Below are 17547 nucleotides of genomic sequence, written 5' to 3'. Positions count from 1 at the left end.
TGCAGAGAGCGTCCGGGCCACTCTGACGGTCAGGGTGCGCAAATACCGCACAGTACTACAAATGAAACCTTACGAAGCGTTGTTGCCGTTTTTCTCGTCCCTTTAATGGGCGTGCCAGAACAGAGTTGATTGTCCTTACTTATGTGATGCTGACTAGGCTCTGGGCGTTTTCACGAAAGTTCAGCTCTCAGTCAGCCGAATGCTTTCAGCATCTTACAACGCTTGTAAATTAGCATACATTTCCGTGTACATGCGAATATGCACGTAATTAACGTCACATTTGTTGTTATACCTCTTCAATGCCACCAACTGGCTTGAGCTGGTGACTCCTAGTGACTGTGACTACTAGCTCATGTAGTGACTCCTAGTGAACTAGTGTAGTAACTTGAGCCTAGTAACTTGAGCTAAGACGACATGCAATGCTTCCTTTTTTCATTTCTTTCCCCACCCCATACTTCATTCACGCTGCGCATATTCCTGAATGCTTTGCAAGGTCGTCTCCAAATCTTGCGTGTGACCTTTGTAAAAGCGTCCATCGTGTTGTGCTCGTCCCTGATTTGTGTCTCTGTTGCCGACAGGTCATTACGGCCTTCTCGATTTCGATGACGCACTTCAACATGTCGGCGTCGATGGCCTTCAGCGGCGTCTTCACGGAGCAGCTAACCTCGGAAGGCGCCGACCCGGTGCTGCCCACCTCGCAGGTCTCATGGATCGTGTCCACCTTCACCATTGGCACCATGGTGGGCTTCATCGCGTCCAGCTACGTCAACCCGCTGCTGGGCATGGTCCGCGTGATGCAAGTCTTCTCGCCACTGGTGGTGGCCGGGTGGCTGCTGATGGCGTTCGGTGACAGCTTCTGGGTCATCCTGGCTGGCCGGATGCTGGTCGGTGTTTCTATCGGTGTCTGTCGCGGGCTCTCGGTCACCCACGTTGGCGAGATCTCGTCCGTAAGCGTACGTGGCTACCTGACCACCTTGCTCATCGTGAGCGGCTGCTTGGGCATCACGTGTACCTTTATCTTCGGGTGGCTGCTGGGTTGGCGTTACACGTGTCTGGTTATTGGCATTGCGCCAATGACACTACAGTTCCTGACATCCCTGATGCTTCCGCGTTCGGCGAGGTGGCTCATCTCCAAGGGACACTCGCTGGAGGAGGCGAAACGCTCGATGCGCTTCTACCACGGTCAGGACTATAACGTCGACAAGCAGATTGAAGCAATTCAGCAGTCGCTCGGTGAGGCGCACAAGCACGACGCAACACCGTTACAGGTGCTGTTCCAGCTTAAGCACCGGCACAACCTCATACCGTTTTCCTTGATCCTTGCCCTGTACGTCTTCTTTGTGTTCTCCGGTGCGTTCACGGCCACCGCCTTCGCGCCAGTTGTCTTCAAAGACGTGGGAGGCTTCACAAACCCCTACCTTGGCTCCATATTCGTGGGAATCGCGCGCACAATCACCACCATCTTGTTCAGTGTCATCATGGAGCGCTTTGAAAGAAAGACGCTGCTGAAGATAAACGGCGTGCTCGGGGCGGTAGCCTGTCTCGTCTGCGGCTGCTACTTCTACTACAGCGAACAGCTGATCGACTACGGCTGGATCGCCCTCGTCGCCATCCTCGTCATCGTCTGCTCCATGTCCGCCGGCATCAGTCCCCTGATGAGCGTCTTGTTATCGGAGCTTCTGCCCAACACCATCCGTGCCGAGCTCAGTGGCGTGTGCATGCTCTTCTACGGCACGGCCAACTTCACCATGGTGTTTTCGTTCCCACTGGCCGTCTCCAGCCTAGGTATGTACGGAGTGTTCTGGTTTTTCACGGCCATGCACGTGCTTATGTTTTTATTTGCGACTTTCTGTCTGCCAAACACGAAAGGGAAATCCATAGAGCAAATTCAAAAACTGTTCGTGGAGAGTACCGTCAACGCTGCAAGTGAACCGGCGCAACTTCAAGTGAACGGAACAAGAGGAAGCTACCGTCATGAAGCATTTGACTCCAGGTGTTACGACGGTCCGGCGGCACATTACAAGCCTGACTTAGATGCGTGAAATAATTGTATAACACTGGCGCAGGCCTGCTTCTCTGCAGCTCTTTAATGCTTTAATACATAGACCAGAAGCCAAATGACTTTAGTACCTGAAGCTTTCTGTCCTGAACAGACATGCGCCTGCGTCCAGAAACCTCCTCCCAAATGGATTCCGAATCCTCTTGTGTCTGAGCGCGAGGCTCCAGGTCCACTGATCAGCTTACACAAGCCCATGTCCATGGATTTTTAGCTCAAGACCGATTTAAAATCAAGTCCGTGTATGAACACTAAGGTAAAGTTTGAGTGTCATTTTCCTACCTCAATCTTTGTTTTGCTGGATAAAGATGCGGAACGATGTTTCCCATGCGATCGTGAGGGGTGAAGGTAGTCACCGGCAAACACGGCAACGGGCTTAACGTGCACGTAGCCAGGCAGGTGGGTCGATCGCAGCCATCTCTATCACATCAGGTTTTGGCATTTCAGAGATCGCTAGATCTCGATGTGGCAGTTTCAAAGCTGCCAAAAGCCGACGACCATTTCAGACAAACAATAACCGTTTTGCGGATTTTAGCTTGACACACACACACATGTATGTATATATATATATATATATATATATATATATATATATATATATTATATATATATGCATTTATGTATATATGCAAATTTGTATATATCTATTTGCACACACACATGCATACATATATGTATATATGCATATGTATATATATATATATATATATATATATATATATATATATATATCAGACAAAAGTGTCTCAACATGTCAATTTTGAATGGTGATGCGATTATTTCACATGATTGTAGCAGCCTTGAGTTTACCCCTCGCAGCAAGTATTCCTAGCCAACTTTACACCCCGACCTTAGCAAAAAATAAGCTTTGGTATCCCTTGGTCTTCGAGGCGGAATGTAAAACATATTAGCAGAGAATGCCATGAACGCGCCCCTTTGTGTACTGGGAGAAGAAGGTGCTGGTGTCAAATAAGTCTAGCCAACACGCCCGTACCTCATCGAGAGCGTGATTACCGCAACCGTGGAGAAACAGTACGCACTCCGCACAACTTTACTAAGGAAGACGGGGGCTTGTGGTGCATGGTCCAATATGTGCCGTCCCAAAACAGAGACAGGACAGTGATAACCCACAATGATGCATTCGCACCAAGATCACCAACGCCCATTCCGAGCTAAATCCGACAGGACGGTGGCAAGAGAGCTGGAGCGGCGAGAGGTTCAGGAGCTCCCCACTCCCTTTCCCTACGCAGGTTGACCCAAAGAGAAAGACAGTCATTCATGGGATTCACTTAGAGTCGGTGTTGGAGGAAGTCATTTCGTCTAGGGGACCACATCTGTTGGTACAGCCGGCAGTGTGGAGGTGTGCCCAGGTTGACGGTCGGCCGCGCTGACATCGGCGAAACTCATTAATGAAGTCATATTTGTCCATCACGTATACCCAGCCGGTGTCCTTAATTTCTTCCTAATAAAAAGAGCTTCAGGGTTTTTTGACGCAGCTGTCGCAGTCCGTGTGCCGTGTTTTGTGGAGGAAGGAGGGATCTTACTTGTAGAGAAGTGTCGCGTTTATTATGCATCAATTAATATGTGAACGAGAACATCAGTACCAGTCAAGCACACTGTAACGGTCGCTTATCTCAACGCTGTGACATAACAACGTCGATGGCGACCGCACCACGTCCGCAGCTCTGCGGCGCTCCTCAACGTGTGATATTTGTTTCCGGCTTGGCCACTAGGGTACGGATTGGAGATGCAACTTTCAGCCAGCAAAGCCGCCCGCTTCTGATCCGCAAGAATTCGCGGGCTTTTGGCTGGATTATGGGCAGTCGTGCCGGGCTTTGCGGGACAAAAATTTGAACAGGTGAAATTGTGCATCCACTATTCCTTAATCTTTAAATCTATTCTAAAAGCAGATTGTGCTGCCAAACACAAAACACTGATGACATAAACACATTTGTATTTTTACAGCAGGAGCACCAGTCACCGATAACCCATGGCAGGCATGGCACAATAGTGAACCAGGCTGCGCAAATTAAACAGCAAACATGTCACTGACAATTTCAAGAATGACCAAAATGTAGAAAAACTAAGCCTGATGTCACTGAGCAGCAGTTCGGTGGGCCCTTAATATAAATACAGCTACACAGTGCACTTGGCTGTTATTGTGAGGGCGTGATACCTCAACCTTTCTTGATTAGCCCAAAAACCGTGCCTCACAAATCACAGTCGATATCCATGACCAGCGAAACGTATGGGAGACTGTGAGGCTATCATTGTCCTTCTTTTACTTACTTGTCAATACAGCCAGCAGTTACTGGCGCATCAAATGCTCAACAGCTGTCGCAACTGAAAACGGAGGTGGCAGTGTTTGTTTCTGTCCGTATGAAGAAGACGCAATTTCTGACCACGACTACATGGCCCCCACACATACGGTTCGCCCTTACTACAATTGCTACAGTTTTATACGTGTTTTTTCACGAAGGCTTTGTTTTGTCTGACTTGCTCATTTTTATAATATTTATATCTGTATGCATTTATGTGTGAAAAAATCATCTCAGCGTATGGAGTCAATGAACCATTCCATAGAAATCAAAAATTGCAGTCTGCAGTCTATGTGAACTGTTAAAAATGTCCTGGAAATCATTCTTGCAACTTTGGCTGTTTTCATTGAAGCTTTTCTGCACCATTCAACAATATGCCACGGTTTTTATGATGTTGCTAAATGTCAATGGTGTCACCAGAGCGGCAAATATTCGTAAGCAAAATGTTTTTGCTTTCCTTGCATTCACGCCGCGTCACACGAGCGACACGGCGTTGATTGTGGGATGGGAAGTGGATACTGGTAGCCCGCGCCCGGCGTGGGGAGGGGGAGGGGCTGAGACAACCGCGCCCGGCCGGTGGGTTATTGACTTCTTTCCTGGAATCTCCAACTTCCAGACGCTAAATGACAAAAACAAAGGTATCATTTTCAAGTTCTCGCCAAATAGTACGGAATGCATACCAAATTGTTGACCTCAGGTCAAATGAGAGGTCACCAGAGACCACGAAAAGTAAAAAAACAACGGTTGCTCCTATGGATGCAGCTAAAACTTTAACACGTCAAAACGTTTGTTGAGACCACGTAAATAAACATAAAGACTTTGGGGAATTCATTTCGACCATTTTTGTTCCCCACATAGGTCAGATTAGGTCACCACCCAAAATTGGTCCAGCAGCAGCCTACAACAACAATACTTCTCTTCACAATGTGCCCTACAAAGGTCAGATTAGGTCACCACCTAAAGTTGGTCCAGCAGCAGCCTACATCAACGATACTTCTCACTACTTCTCTCAACGACTAAGTGCATTTTATTAGGCGCAGCTGTGGGGAAAAACATGCCAGACACAGTAATGCCATTTTATGGTGACCTATATCTCGTCTGAGGTCAACTTAGGTCAAATTTATAAAACATCCAAATAAAAGCATTAGATGCTAATCGGGTCTATGTGACCAGCTCAATACTATGCCGTGATCAGAAATAATGTATCAGACATCTACAAGTACTCGAGATCGCATGGCTGTTAACTACATTATGTGCAGCCCCTTCGACACTTGACAATGTTTTTGTAACAAGCTGAGAACAGGAACGGTGGTACTTGAAACTATACTTCAGCAGTTTCACAAACACGATAGCTAGGTGGTTACACGCATCACACTCGTTCATCTAGGCTCCTCGTTACTGGCAACATAGGCCATTGACCTTTGATATCTTCATATGAACTTACATGACATATTTTGACCTAAATAATGCATTATTATTTATCTCAACACATTCTAAGTGGAGTATTCAAATTATGCGGCCAAAATTACCTAAAAACTGCATATTTTGAGCTCGGCATGTCTTTTGCAGAAGGTACCCACAGAGACAGGCCATGACCGGGGAAAGGGTCATATGCCTGTGGTCATATGATCGTTATGCATATAAGTTAGCACTCTTCTCCTCACATAAATTTCCAAAACTGCACATGAAAACGTACAAGCCTGTAATACTTACGTAAAATAGCAACAATTGACCTGCTTTCAGTTGAATGACCTCGAATTTCCCAAAAAATCTGAAATTTGCAAGCTGTAGGTACTATCAAGTTCTACTACCGTCCAAGTTTTAACGACGCCAAATTACCCACTGAAGCGACGTGTGATCGAAGTTTTTAGATGTTGACCTCTTTGACCTGACCTAGTTCACTGATATTAGTTGAGCAAAGCCTCAACTTTGCAAAATGATGCCAGATCAATAGATGTACGGACACTGAAATTCTCACGCCGCTCCCAGCATTCGTTTTTGACCTGTGCTCGAAGCACCGTAGCGGGGAAGTGAACTCCTCTGGCCAGGCGTGGAGTAAGAGCGAAATGTGAAGCGTTTCAAAGCTACCGTGTGTTTTTATCTGTTGTGTGTTGCATAATGTACTCGCTTAAAAACAGCAAACATTGTACGGTAGGCTGGCTGTTTCTTCAATGAGAAATACTATATTGACACTTTCCATTAATTGAAACATCCAGTATTTTTTACTCCGTCGGTGAAAAGCTATCTGTTGACGCATGCAATTTTAAAGGAAATGATCTGTGATCCATCCAAATTTAATTTCCACCCTCCTCCTTTTCATTTCTAGTCAAAAACTGCTATGACGTTGTTTAATATCTACCTTGGTGCATCATAAGCTTCATTATGCAGGCACTTTGATTACTGCTCTCTAAGCAATATGGCTGGTGATGCCCTCACCATGCTACTCATTGGATGGCGCTTACATGCCATTTGAAGCACACTGGGAAAGCATAGGTCTAGATTTGAGGTAAAATGATAAGATGTACATTGCAATAACTTTGTACCTGCGGGTTAATGACGGATCAGCATCGCACCATAGCTGGCTTTTGCGGGCGTGATCACTAGTCAGGCGGGACGGGCTGGGTTTTGCGCTGATATTTTGGGGAAAGCTGCGCCCCTAGTACGAGTATTGCCGACGTCAGAAGACATCACAGCACCGACCCAACATTCCGAGGGGAGGACGAGGGATTCCCTCATTCGGTTAAGGTTTCGTCGGACCCAACGTCTCTGAGTATGTTTTTCATGGGACTAAATGTACCGCAACACCGCTGGTGATGTAAGATCGGTGGTGTGTAAGTATTTACTTAACAGTTACGATATGTTGCACAGAAGACGACTGACAGAGCATTTGATTGATGCCGAAAAGACACAGCTTATTGTGAACAAGCGCAGGTTTGCCTCTGGAGCACGACTAGCATTATGCATGTGATCACGCGTGGGTGAAAAGTCCCTACATTGCCCGTATTGCGTACATCAATAAGGTGTTTGTCAAGTGCTTATAGAGCGAGAAGTCCGTGAACTGTGCAAAAGGGAACCCGATCTGTTTCTCGTCTTTTCAAGAGTTCACGTCGCAGATAATTGCATCTTATTTGAGCTACTGGCAATATTTATTATGCGCAATTAAATTGCATTGCGCCCACAAAAAAGAGAACATATGACCGTGTCTCTTCTGAAGTGGATCACCGGTGGGGCGTTGGTGACGCTCGTGCTGCGTACGATTCTACGTGGTGCCACGCGCAATATTGGGAAGCGCATGCAGTAAGATATTATAGGCCCATTTAGTGATGATAACCAGTGTGAGATCATGACCTACCTATGGGCGAGTAATAAATAGGGCTTTGAAGCAGCAATGTGAGAGCACTTTGTGCATGCAATGGACATTGGCGGCCTGCGGGCGCTTAGACTAGGAAAATGCATCTTACGCGGCCTGCAAGAGCGATCGTGAATCAGCTTCCATGCGATTTAACGAGTGGCAAAATCAGTCAAACCCGATCTTCTAACGAGTGACAAAATCAGTCAAACCCGATCTTTTAGTGAGTGGCAAAATCGGTCAAACCCGATCTTCTAGCAGGTGACAAAGTCGGTCAAATTCGATCTTGGGATAAACATAGCGCTAACACAGAAATGAAGTTTGGCAGTGAGGATGCCTTACAAGATGATCAGAGCCAACAGTTTGTGAAGTTATACAGCTTGTATCAGTCAAAATCGGCATTTTTACAGTTAAGGCTAGAAGGGCGCGCTTCGCGTGATCGTAAGAGTTGCCCATAGCTGCCTCATGCAGTTCGTTCCCACAAACAGCTAAGATACAAGAAGGGTGATGTACGGCATAAAATCTGATCATCTCTGGCATGACACGGCCTGATAATTCGTTCGGAAAAGCGTTATGCTGGCAATGCCAAGATTGTCATGCCCAATCAGGCGCATCATCGTTGATTTTCGTCCCTGTACCAGAAAACCACTGTGTTCGCGAAATACTGCCAAGCACGTCGATCTTTGTCCCGAGTTATTTTTCCAAACCATGCTAGCACGACTCAAAAGGACAGCTGCTAAAACCACCAGCGAGAACTACAGGTGGTCCTCTGGATATAACAGCTTTTATCTATGTGTAATGAAACCAAAATGGGATCAATTCCACCGCAGATTACAGGCTGATTACCTTGTGCTTGCATCACGCGCAAGTGTACACGGAAGAATGACCTCTAGAACATTCCTATTAACACCGTGTTTCGCACTGGCTGCACTGGATCTAGACTTCATTTCTTTCGTTTACACCTCCTCCACAGAACATTCAAATGCCCTGCACCATTGCACCATGGTCTTCGCTTTCTCAGCAGCGCGTTTTTTCTTGGCTTAACTTATGAGTTTGCTTTCCCCACAGCGACGCTTCTCGGGAATGGCCCGCTTAATGGGCGAGCTGATGGAAATTGATGAGCTCTGCCTTTTAACCCGCCTCGTAATCTCACGTGGGCTTGTCACTGGTATTGCTGGTAGCCGGCCGATTTCACCAGCCGTTACCTCCATTTTTCTGCTGCGTGCTCTTCTAGTTGCCATGGCACTTTGACGTGTGAAAAATGTGAATTAACACGCTCTCGGGTGGGGGTCAAAGTTACCCCCCCCCGAAGGTCTTTCCAGAATGTTTCCGAAAAGCGCGGCGCAGCCACGCCAAATTTGGCATGGCTGTAGACAATGGAATGGCTGGTCGTTCAGTTTTAACAGTTTCGATGTCCTTTTGTAGGGTCATTGACCCACGGTAGGTCAAAGTCAAGCCATGAATTCTGCGGAGTGAAGTTCTAGGGAATCGTTCGATCTGATGCAATCTCGGACTGTTAGGCGAAGCCATACACTTCTGAGATACCTTCTTAGGTAATACAACAATTGATTACATTGATCTAAGGTCAGTTTTGAATCTCGGACCAACGTCAAAATCAATCTGTTTTTTTTTTTGCTCTAAGTCTTGCTATATGAGGTACTTTCTGAAGCTTATTTCGAATTTATTAATAACAGGAACCACATCATGCATCTTCCATGGATTTCTTAAAGATCAAAATAGGTCACTGACCTAAAATGATGCAGGTCAACATTTTGTCGTTAGGAACATACTGCTTAACGTAATCTTTGTCGTGTATTCACATGCAAAGCTCGAAGCAGTCTTGCATGCTGTTGGTCTCCATGACTTTCGAAAGGTAAAACAAGGTCGTTGACCTGAAATGAGAATGTGACCTCTTGCCTAGAACAGGTATCTAGGTTCTAGTGGCACGTTGGATACCAAACTGAAGATTGATCTTGTTTGTCCTTATCTGACACGACGGTCATGACCTAGGATCCTCAAACTTTAACCTGAGTGAGTTCAGGTACAGGGTAATGCACCTTCTGAATTTAATGTATCTAGCTCTCTTAGTTCCAGAGATCTTAGATGGGTCAAGTTTGGCCCCACCCGAGCGAAGGGTGTCCAAGCGGCCGCCCGTGCCCGTGTTGACACGTACGATGCCATCACCTTCGTCGCTTCGAGCAGCCCTCTGATCGTCTGCGGCCTGACCGTCCAGAGCCTGGTCGCCCTGGGTCTGATCACCCGTACTCTGATCGGTTACGGCCGCCTGCTCTTCACTGATGGCCGGACGGACTCCATCGGCGAGAGCATGCGCAGCCGCAGCAACATCCGCCTCCGTGAAGATCGCGTCGTTGCACGAAGCAATCCCCAAAGCTCCGAAGCCACTGCCTGCATTCGTAGGACACGACGGATGAGATGGCATGACACGAGATGTATGACGGATGCTATCGCTGCCATCTACTATTAACCTTGTTACGGTGTGATCATTACAACACAGTTAATAGATAGACACATCTAAACGGGGCATCGTCAATCCAACCTCTTCGAGAGCAAATGTCAATATGATATTCGCGAAGTCCAGAATACAAATATGAGACCATTTTCTGATGATGAGCAGATACTCATATTTCAAGGGTAGATATGAAAGAAGAATTTCAAGAAGGTAGTCCAATCTCCTACTCCCCCAGTAAATCTTCCAACCCTATACAAAGAGTCATATTTGATTAGGCGACGTCGATGCAGCTCGGTTGGCAACGGTGCATGCTGCTGGTTCGTAAGATTCCGGGTGCAGGCGTGACCGACAGTCACGAGGTAAAGCGTCATATCCTGAAAAATAACACCGACGTATGTCACCTATCTGAAATAGTTCCAAAAGAATTGACAACATTACTTGCACATCCCAGGGAGTCTATGTCCCCGTCACCTTGGTAAACAAACCCATAGCACAGATTAGTGAACAAGATGTCGATCCCCAAGTCAGACTAATGTTGCACCTTCAGACAGCTATGGATGCATCCCCAAATAATGTACCTACCAAAAGCTAGACTAGCATAGATAGATGACAGAGAGAACCTGCAAGGAAATGGACTGAACACTAGATGCAACGGTAAAAGCTGTGCTATTGGTAAAACCCCTGGACCTGGGAGTTGGGCGCATGCCCACCCCAATTTGCCCACATACATTATTGTTCTATCAAGTTTTGCCTGTATAATAAGCATTTTTCGTATTTGCACATCCAAAATGACGTTTTCTCAATCAGGTTCTAATCCCTAGATTCTAGTTAGATTAGTCCAACCATGATCCCCTCCCATCACCACCCTGAATCTAAAGCATAGTTACGTATATTGAGCTATCTAAAAATCACACGGATATTGTTATCACAACTAGCTCCAGGCAGCTCAACACCACGATCTTGAAACTGCAGGGAAATTTCTCAAAAATATAATTCAACTGTACCTTACGGACCTGTATTTGAATGAAGATGCCTTTGTTAAAACAATCATAAATCAAATCAGTTACTAATTAGTTGCAAATTAATCGATCATTTCATATCCAAAGTGAATATCAACCATGAATAAAATCCTTGCCTCTACTGAAAAACGTTCGTTTAAATCACACAGTCAACACAAAGACCAAATGAATTCCTTCCTGATGTTTTCTTAGATGGGAATCAAAGAAAAACAAAATCAGCGCGAAAGCCAAAATAACTTGGTTAATGATTTTCTCTTTTATCAGTTCGCAAGCTGGTTTTCTCTATGAGCTAGATTGCGTAAGATAAGCATGCTCTATCAAATCCAACCAATACTGTGCTGTTACTGTTACTTCATTGTGAAGTGCTGTGTTACTAGAAAAAAATCTACCTCACCTGGGTACAAAACAACCCACCTACGCAAACACCACCACTACCTTATACACAATACCACCACTACCCAACCTTAACATAGATAGTGCCACTACCTTTACCTGCTACCACCACCTTCCTATTTGCCTTTCTCGAGCACGTATCTGCTTTGTTTACAATTCAATTCAAGCGACTGTAATCCCCATTCTGAGTGATAGACATGATTAACTAAAACAGAAATCCTCAAAGGCCACGGCCAAAAAATAAACCGAGAAGATCTCAAATACTTTCTTACAAATAAAACCGTCACATCTAAGTACATAGCGTTTGAAAATTTCTTTCGGGGAGCACATATTGTTGACTTGAAAGGCGCAAGAGTTTTGTTGGATCCCTTTCAATAAATACCATTTCTACTCACGAAGTGCAGCTCCACTTCACATGGCCCTAACACGCCTCGCGTCCCCGCTTCCTCCGAAGGCCGTGCTGAAATACACGGGAGATATCAACATGCTGACAAGTCGAATAAAGCAGCTTTCTCCAGTATATTTGCAGCAAACTGAGGCTGAAATACTGTTCTAGACGGCGGGATTCGACAAACCGTGCAATTTAAGACGGCACTGAGACGCCAGGAAGACCATTGTTCCACCTGCAGTGTTGTGAAGCATTGTGCTTAGCGGCGACGTGCCGTTCGTGAAAATACGAACGCAGTGCGCCAGTGCTGGACAGCAATCGTTGACTTGCAACGCACTAAACACAAACACATGGTGGGCGCGCTTTTGGTACTGAAATCCCCGAAAAACTGAAATGCCAATAGGTATACTGGCAGTATGCGTTATCAGTCTCAGCCAGAGAACAATTTTTGTCTTTCTAAACCATGGTTCTGGCTCTGCGAACACAAGTATATCGTCAGCACCCTCCAATAACGGAGATGTCGCTGACAAATCCTCTTCGCATAGCAGCTCACCATGTTCAGTTAAAGTGGACATGATGTCACGTGACCAGCCTCGGTTACGTGACTGCGTTTAAACCCGATCCCACCGTCCAGGCGGTGCTGCGCGTCCTCGATGTAATTCATATTCAGTGCCAAAAAGAAACCATTAAAAGGTGATGCAAGCTCATCCTTCATATGTTGAACATGTTTACAGACAACGTACTGTGCAAACGGGTGGATGTCTCTGAGCGTTTACACGCAGGAATAATTGCAAACATTTTGGACGACCCCAGAGAAGCGTGACCAGTCGTTCATGTTAAAATCTAATTCTAGTTGATCCGATCAGGAAATCCTAGTGTTCCTCCGGAGGTAAAACTCAGTCACGCATACATCAATAGCTGACAAGAAAAAAAACACAATTCACGACATTAGATCTGTTGTAATATTTGTCCAGGAACGTCTGATGTGGTATAGTCAAAACGCAACGTTCCAGACCGGTGCATTGAACACCTGATAATGCAGTTTACGGGGAGTGTGCACACCGTTAGGAGAAAGCACAGCAGGCAAACACGTCAAGTAAACGTATCGTCGAATTGAGCAGTCGCATCGCATGCATAGCTTCAGAGATTTCATCATTGTAGAAGGAACACCAACTATAAGGTACGCATTCTGCCGGCAACACGGATCTAAAGATGTGAAAATCGCCGCACACAACCGGTAACTTTGTTCGAGGCTAAGGGAACACGTGAGCATCGTCTTGGGACGCTACATGAACGGCATTTCTCAGGCAAGGTACATTTGGAAATGGCGTTCAAGTCATTGGCTTTAACACCAATCTTCGGTAACAGTACGCCTTTCTGGCCTTACACCTACTGCCGGTCATCTAAACCTTGAAATCCAACCGGCTGTGTGTCGGGGAGCTCTTAGCACGTGCTGGATATGACATGTTTCCAAGACACTATATACTTTATAGAACTATATTCAACTGAGCTATATTCACTGGCAACCAGGACCACTTTCGGAAGCTGGCTTGTTATTGCTGAAAACCAACCCATAGTGAGCACGCCGCTGGTGTATGATGCCCCAAAATATTCTAGAATATTTCCCGTACATATATCTGTATGACACTGTGAATCGTGCAGTCAAAACCAATGTCCAGAAAAGCTGAACGCTATTGTGTCGAATTTAACAATTTTCCCTTCACGCCTAACGTAGCCACAATTCCATCCCGTGGCCTGCTCCGCATGTTCGCTTGAGTGACCCAGAGTACAGGGACGCGCCACTGGGCTCAGCCTTGGCAAGTGGCCAATACCGGTGCCACGCTTCCACCCGGCCCTATCGTGTCTTGGCGCGGCAAATGGATTCGTTGCTATGCTAGCAATACGATTAGCCAGTCCCACACGCCTAGTCTTCGTAATAGTGTCGACTGTATGCACGCGGCCGAAGGTGGACGCGGCAACGCTACCTGTCAATAAGGTCGATTATTCCCTGGCGGCCTCTCTGGAAACTTGACGTTCCATTATTTGGGCATTCTATACTTTGAACATTACGTAAGTAGGATATCCCGTACTTTGGACATACCTTGATTTACTCGTGCTTGGGACATTGTACACTTGGACATTATGAATGCCTCCCATGTTTGGTGAGCTGTGTAAGGTGATATCTAATGTGAGGTTGATCCATTGGTCATTTGATCTGTATATTTATTTTGATCGATCGTTTGTCTTTGGTGAATGGAAAGTCCAGTATCTCTTCAATACAAGCATGTTATTGGAAAAGAAGTTGGGTGTAAAAATAGCTACCACAGCTAAAGAAATGAAAAATGAAGGACGTAAAGGCATTTCATGTGCTTAAGTATACAAACCTGTGAGGAAGGAAGAATTCCACTTCTGGCTCTTTAAATTCCTACGCTTGGGATATTAAGATGTGACGCGTTTTGAACAGAACTTGTTACGAGAGAAACATGCCCTCAGGAATGGCAACGTTCGCATTTACAGGAAACACAGCCATTTAAAATTCGGTTCATTGGCTGTCAGCATTGCAAAGCGACGGTCGCGTACAAGGCCAACAAAAACGCCGAGAAAAGGCAGACATTTATTCAGATCAGATAGCGTATCGAACAAAGGCCCTGAAAGGATAGCCCACTCACGTCTATCCCTGCGACAGGATGATGCTATCAAGAGGCAAGGTAAGCCATCGGCGAGCAAGCAAAAGCAAAGGAGGACAGCAGAAGCTTCGAAGCCACGCCGTGGTAGGTGTTCGCAACATCTCGCATGATGCGATAAAGTCTGACTAAGAAAAACGTGTCAGAGGGCGATGGATGGCGTCCGCACGTCCGAAAATCCAGCGCGTACTGATTCAAAATCAGCTGGGACACCGCATTTGGTCGCCACAGTTACCGAGCGGCTAATGCAGCTCCTGTTCCAACTGGTTAAACGCACGCCGACCGGGGATTATAATCACGTGGACATTGTGAAAGCTGATGACTTCCAGGAAACCCCGACAAAAAAGCATACCGTTGGAGGATTTCAGTAAGAAGATAGCTGGCTTACGGTGCATGCCGCTCCTGTCAAATTTTTGGGCCGACCTCAACTTCGTGTGGCTTGACCTTGGTCTAGGACGAGGACTTATTTCTAGGCTTTGCGTTGCACATTGTTCTAGGCTTCAATGTCTGAGGTTGCAAGCATTCAGCTAGTTCCCGAACGCACTGAATGCGCTCGGTTTGCCATGAAATCCCACCATCAGGACGGATTTAGCTCTCAATAACTCCTCATCAACCAATGCTTTCACAAAACTAGCCGCAGAATGGTGTCACCCACATATGGCCACTGTCACAGTGCAAAAATGGTCTCGCTGCTGTAGAAAACCAGCCCGCCAATGGCACTTCAAGTTTGCGGCAGGTCATAACTGCTGTACGCATGCGTTTCATATGACTTTTACGACTGATTTATATTGATATCGATGGTGATATCATTTGTATCTAGCGATTATCTAGTACCTAGAAAGATTAATTCCCGGACTTCTGCCCACTGTTCGCTAATCCTGAAGAGTGTAATTCCGGTGTGTTAATGAAGCGAGCACGGGATGAAGCTTGTCGAAACCAACTTTCGCCACGTCAAAGCATCGGGACGAGAGGTGCAACATTCTCCAGAATGCTAGCTCGCCACCCGACCCGCTCCAGTCTGCTACTGATCCACCGCGCAGAATCTCGCTTTGTTACCTTGCTGAACCAGCATTAACTCACAAGTATAAAGTTAAGTGCAATCGTCACTTTGAACTTTTTTCTGAAGTTAAGCCTATGCATGAAATGTGCATGATTTACGCTACCAGTGGTATGTCATGCACAACCTTGTTTCAAAGATGGGCCCCGACAGCCAGCGCTGATGGACGTCATGAGTGACGTCAGAGCGGTTTCCGATCTCGAGCACGTCGGATCTGCCAGCAGCACTGCCTATGCCCTGACAATACAGCTGGTGGAAGTCATGAGTGACGTCAGAGTGGTTTCCGATCTGGAGCACGTCGGATCTGCCAGCAGCACTGCCCATGTCATGACAATACAGCTGGTGGAAGTCATGAGTGACGTCAGAGTGGTTTCCGATCTCGAGCACGTCGGATCTGCCAGCAGCACTGCCGATGCCCGGACAATACAGCTGGTGGAAGTCATGAGTGACGTCAGCATATATCTGCTCTACAAACAATAAGTTGTTTGTGTTTAGTAATGCAGGAGATTGATAATCAAAGGAACACCATGACAGAACTTTTGCACAAATAGGCGCCTACCATAAGCTTTTCGGAGTGCAGTGGCCAAAAAGTTGTCAGCAAAACGTACAAACACCAGTACTGCTGCTGCGATTTTTGCACCGCAACGGACACATTGTTCCTACATTAGCAAAAGGCACCGATGCAACACGATGCCGCCTCCGTGGTCGAGGGGAAATATGCTTGACTGGTAATCCAGTAGCACTGGGTACCAGTTCCAGGACGAGCGCATCGTTTCGCCCGAAAAACACCTCTTGCTCCTGACCTGACCTGACGAACACCTGACCTCTTTGAAACGTAAAGGTAAGCTGGAAACTGGCCAACGAAAGTCAACCCAAATGTCGTACCGACCTCCTCCAACGAACCAGGTAACCAGCACAGACGGCTCGATGTATTTACCGAGATCGCGGCGGCTTTCACGTGCTGGCTGACAGATATCGTCGCTGGTGCACTATGCATGCTCATTGTATCATGTTGTTCACATCTCGCATTACTAAAGGAACCCTCAAATGCGTAACTTTCTTTGCCACCAGCGTTCACCCCATGTGCATTTGACCGTAGCCAATGAAGTGATGGCCGTGTCTCTAGGGCACAACTACTAGCCATATACATGGCAGAGAATTCATCCTTTCCTGCCCACTGATTGACTAATATTTTAGTATTGCGTTTGTACACGCACAGCCATTGATGGGATCGCTGACAAAAATCGTGTCTGTCATGATAGCTATTGCAGAACTCAGCTGCACATTTCAGCACCAAAATTAGCCATAGAAAGCTTCAGCACTCCTCTCAAGCGCGTAGTTGGAAAGTGCGCGTATATTTTAGTACTTTGTAGCATGACTGACAGGAGAACTGTCATTGCAAAGTTAAATCTGGTCCTGTGAGCACGGATCATGCCCTGCGACCAGGAAGTGATCCAGATGACATGAAGGCTGTACTCAGTTCGAACCATTCTTCCGCACTGCTACCTTTCACCACACACGTAAGTTAGCATTATGCACAGTACACAGCCCGCTCTCTGATCCATTGCCAAGACAAGCTTGCCACATCCGAACAAACAACTGTGGATTATCTAAAGCTTACGAATGGTTGGAACTAAAGCCTTGATAAAAATTTGCTAGCTACATCAGTTCCCATTTTGGCAATGCTTGCTTAATACTCCTTTGCTCTCAGTTTTAATCGTAAATTTGATATTGCAAGTAACTTTTTCATGCTTCAACTGTCTTCAACTCCAGTCATTTGAACAGTTGGTTTGTTTTAGTCACCTAAACATGA

General features: G+C 46.2%; 1 protein-coding gene across 1 annotated transcript in view; it reads left to right on the top strand.

Annotated features, from left to right (window-relative positions):
* The window catches only part of LOC119104307 (facilitated trehalose transporter Tret1-like), a 79845-nt gene that overhangs the window by 34011 nt on the left and 28287 nt on the right, over window positions 1-17547 (top strand). Inside the window, exons 2-3 of the mRNA XM_037228005.1 lie at window positions 579-1823; window positions 9957-10077. Of these exons, the coding sequence (XP_037083900.1) occupies window positions 579-1823; window positions 9957-10077 (1366 nt within the window). The remainder of the gene's footprint in view (window positions 1-578; window positions 1824-9956; window positions 10078-17547) is intronic.

The sequence above is a fragment of the Pollicipes pollicipes genome, unplaced genomic scaffold (genome assembly GCF_011947565.3).
Source record: "Pollicipes pollicipes isolate AB1234 unplaced genomic scaffold, Ppol_2.1 Scaffold_6052;HRSCAF=7182_pilon_pilon_pilon, whole genome shotgun sequence".
Lineage (NCBI taxonomy): Eukaryota > Metazoa > Arthropoda > Thecostraca > Pollicipedomorpha > Pollicipedidae > Pollicipes > Pollicipes pollicipes.
This window is presented reverse-complemented; position numbering and strand designations above follow the sequence as displayed.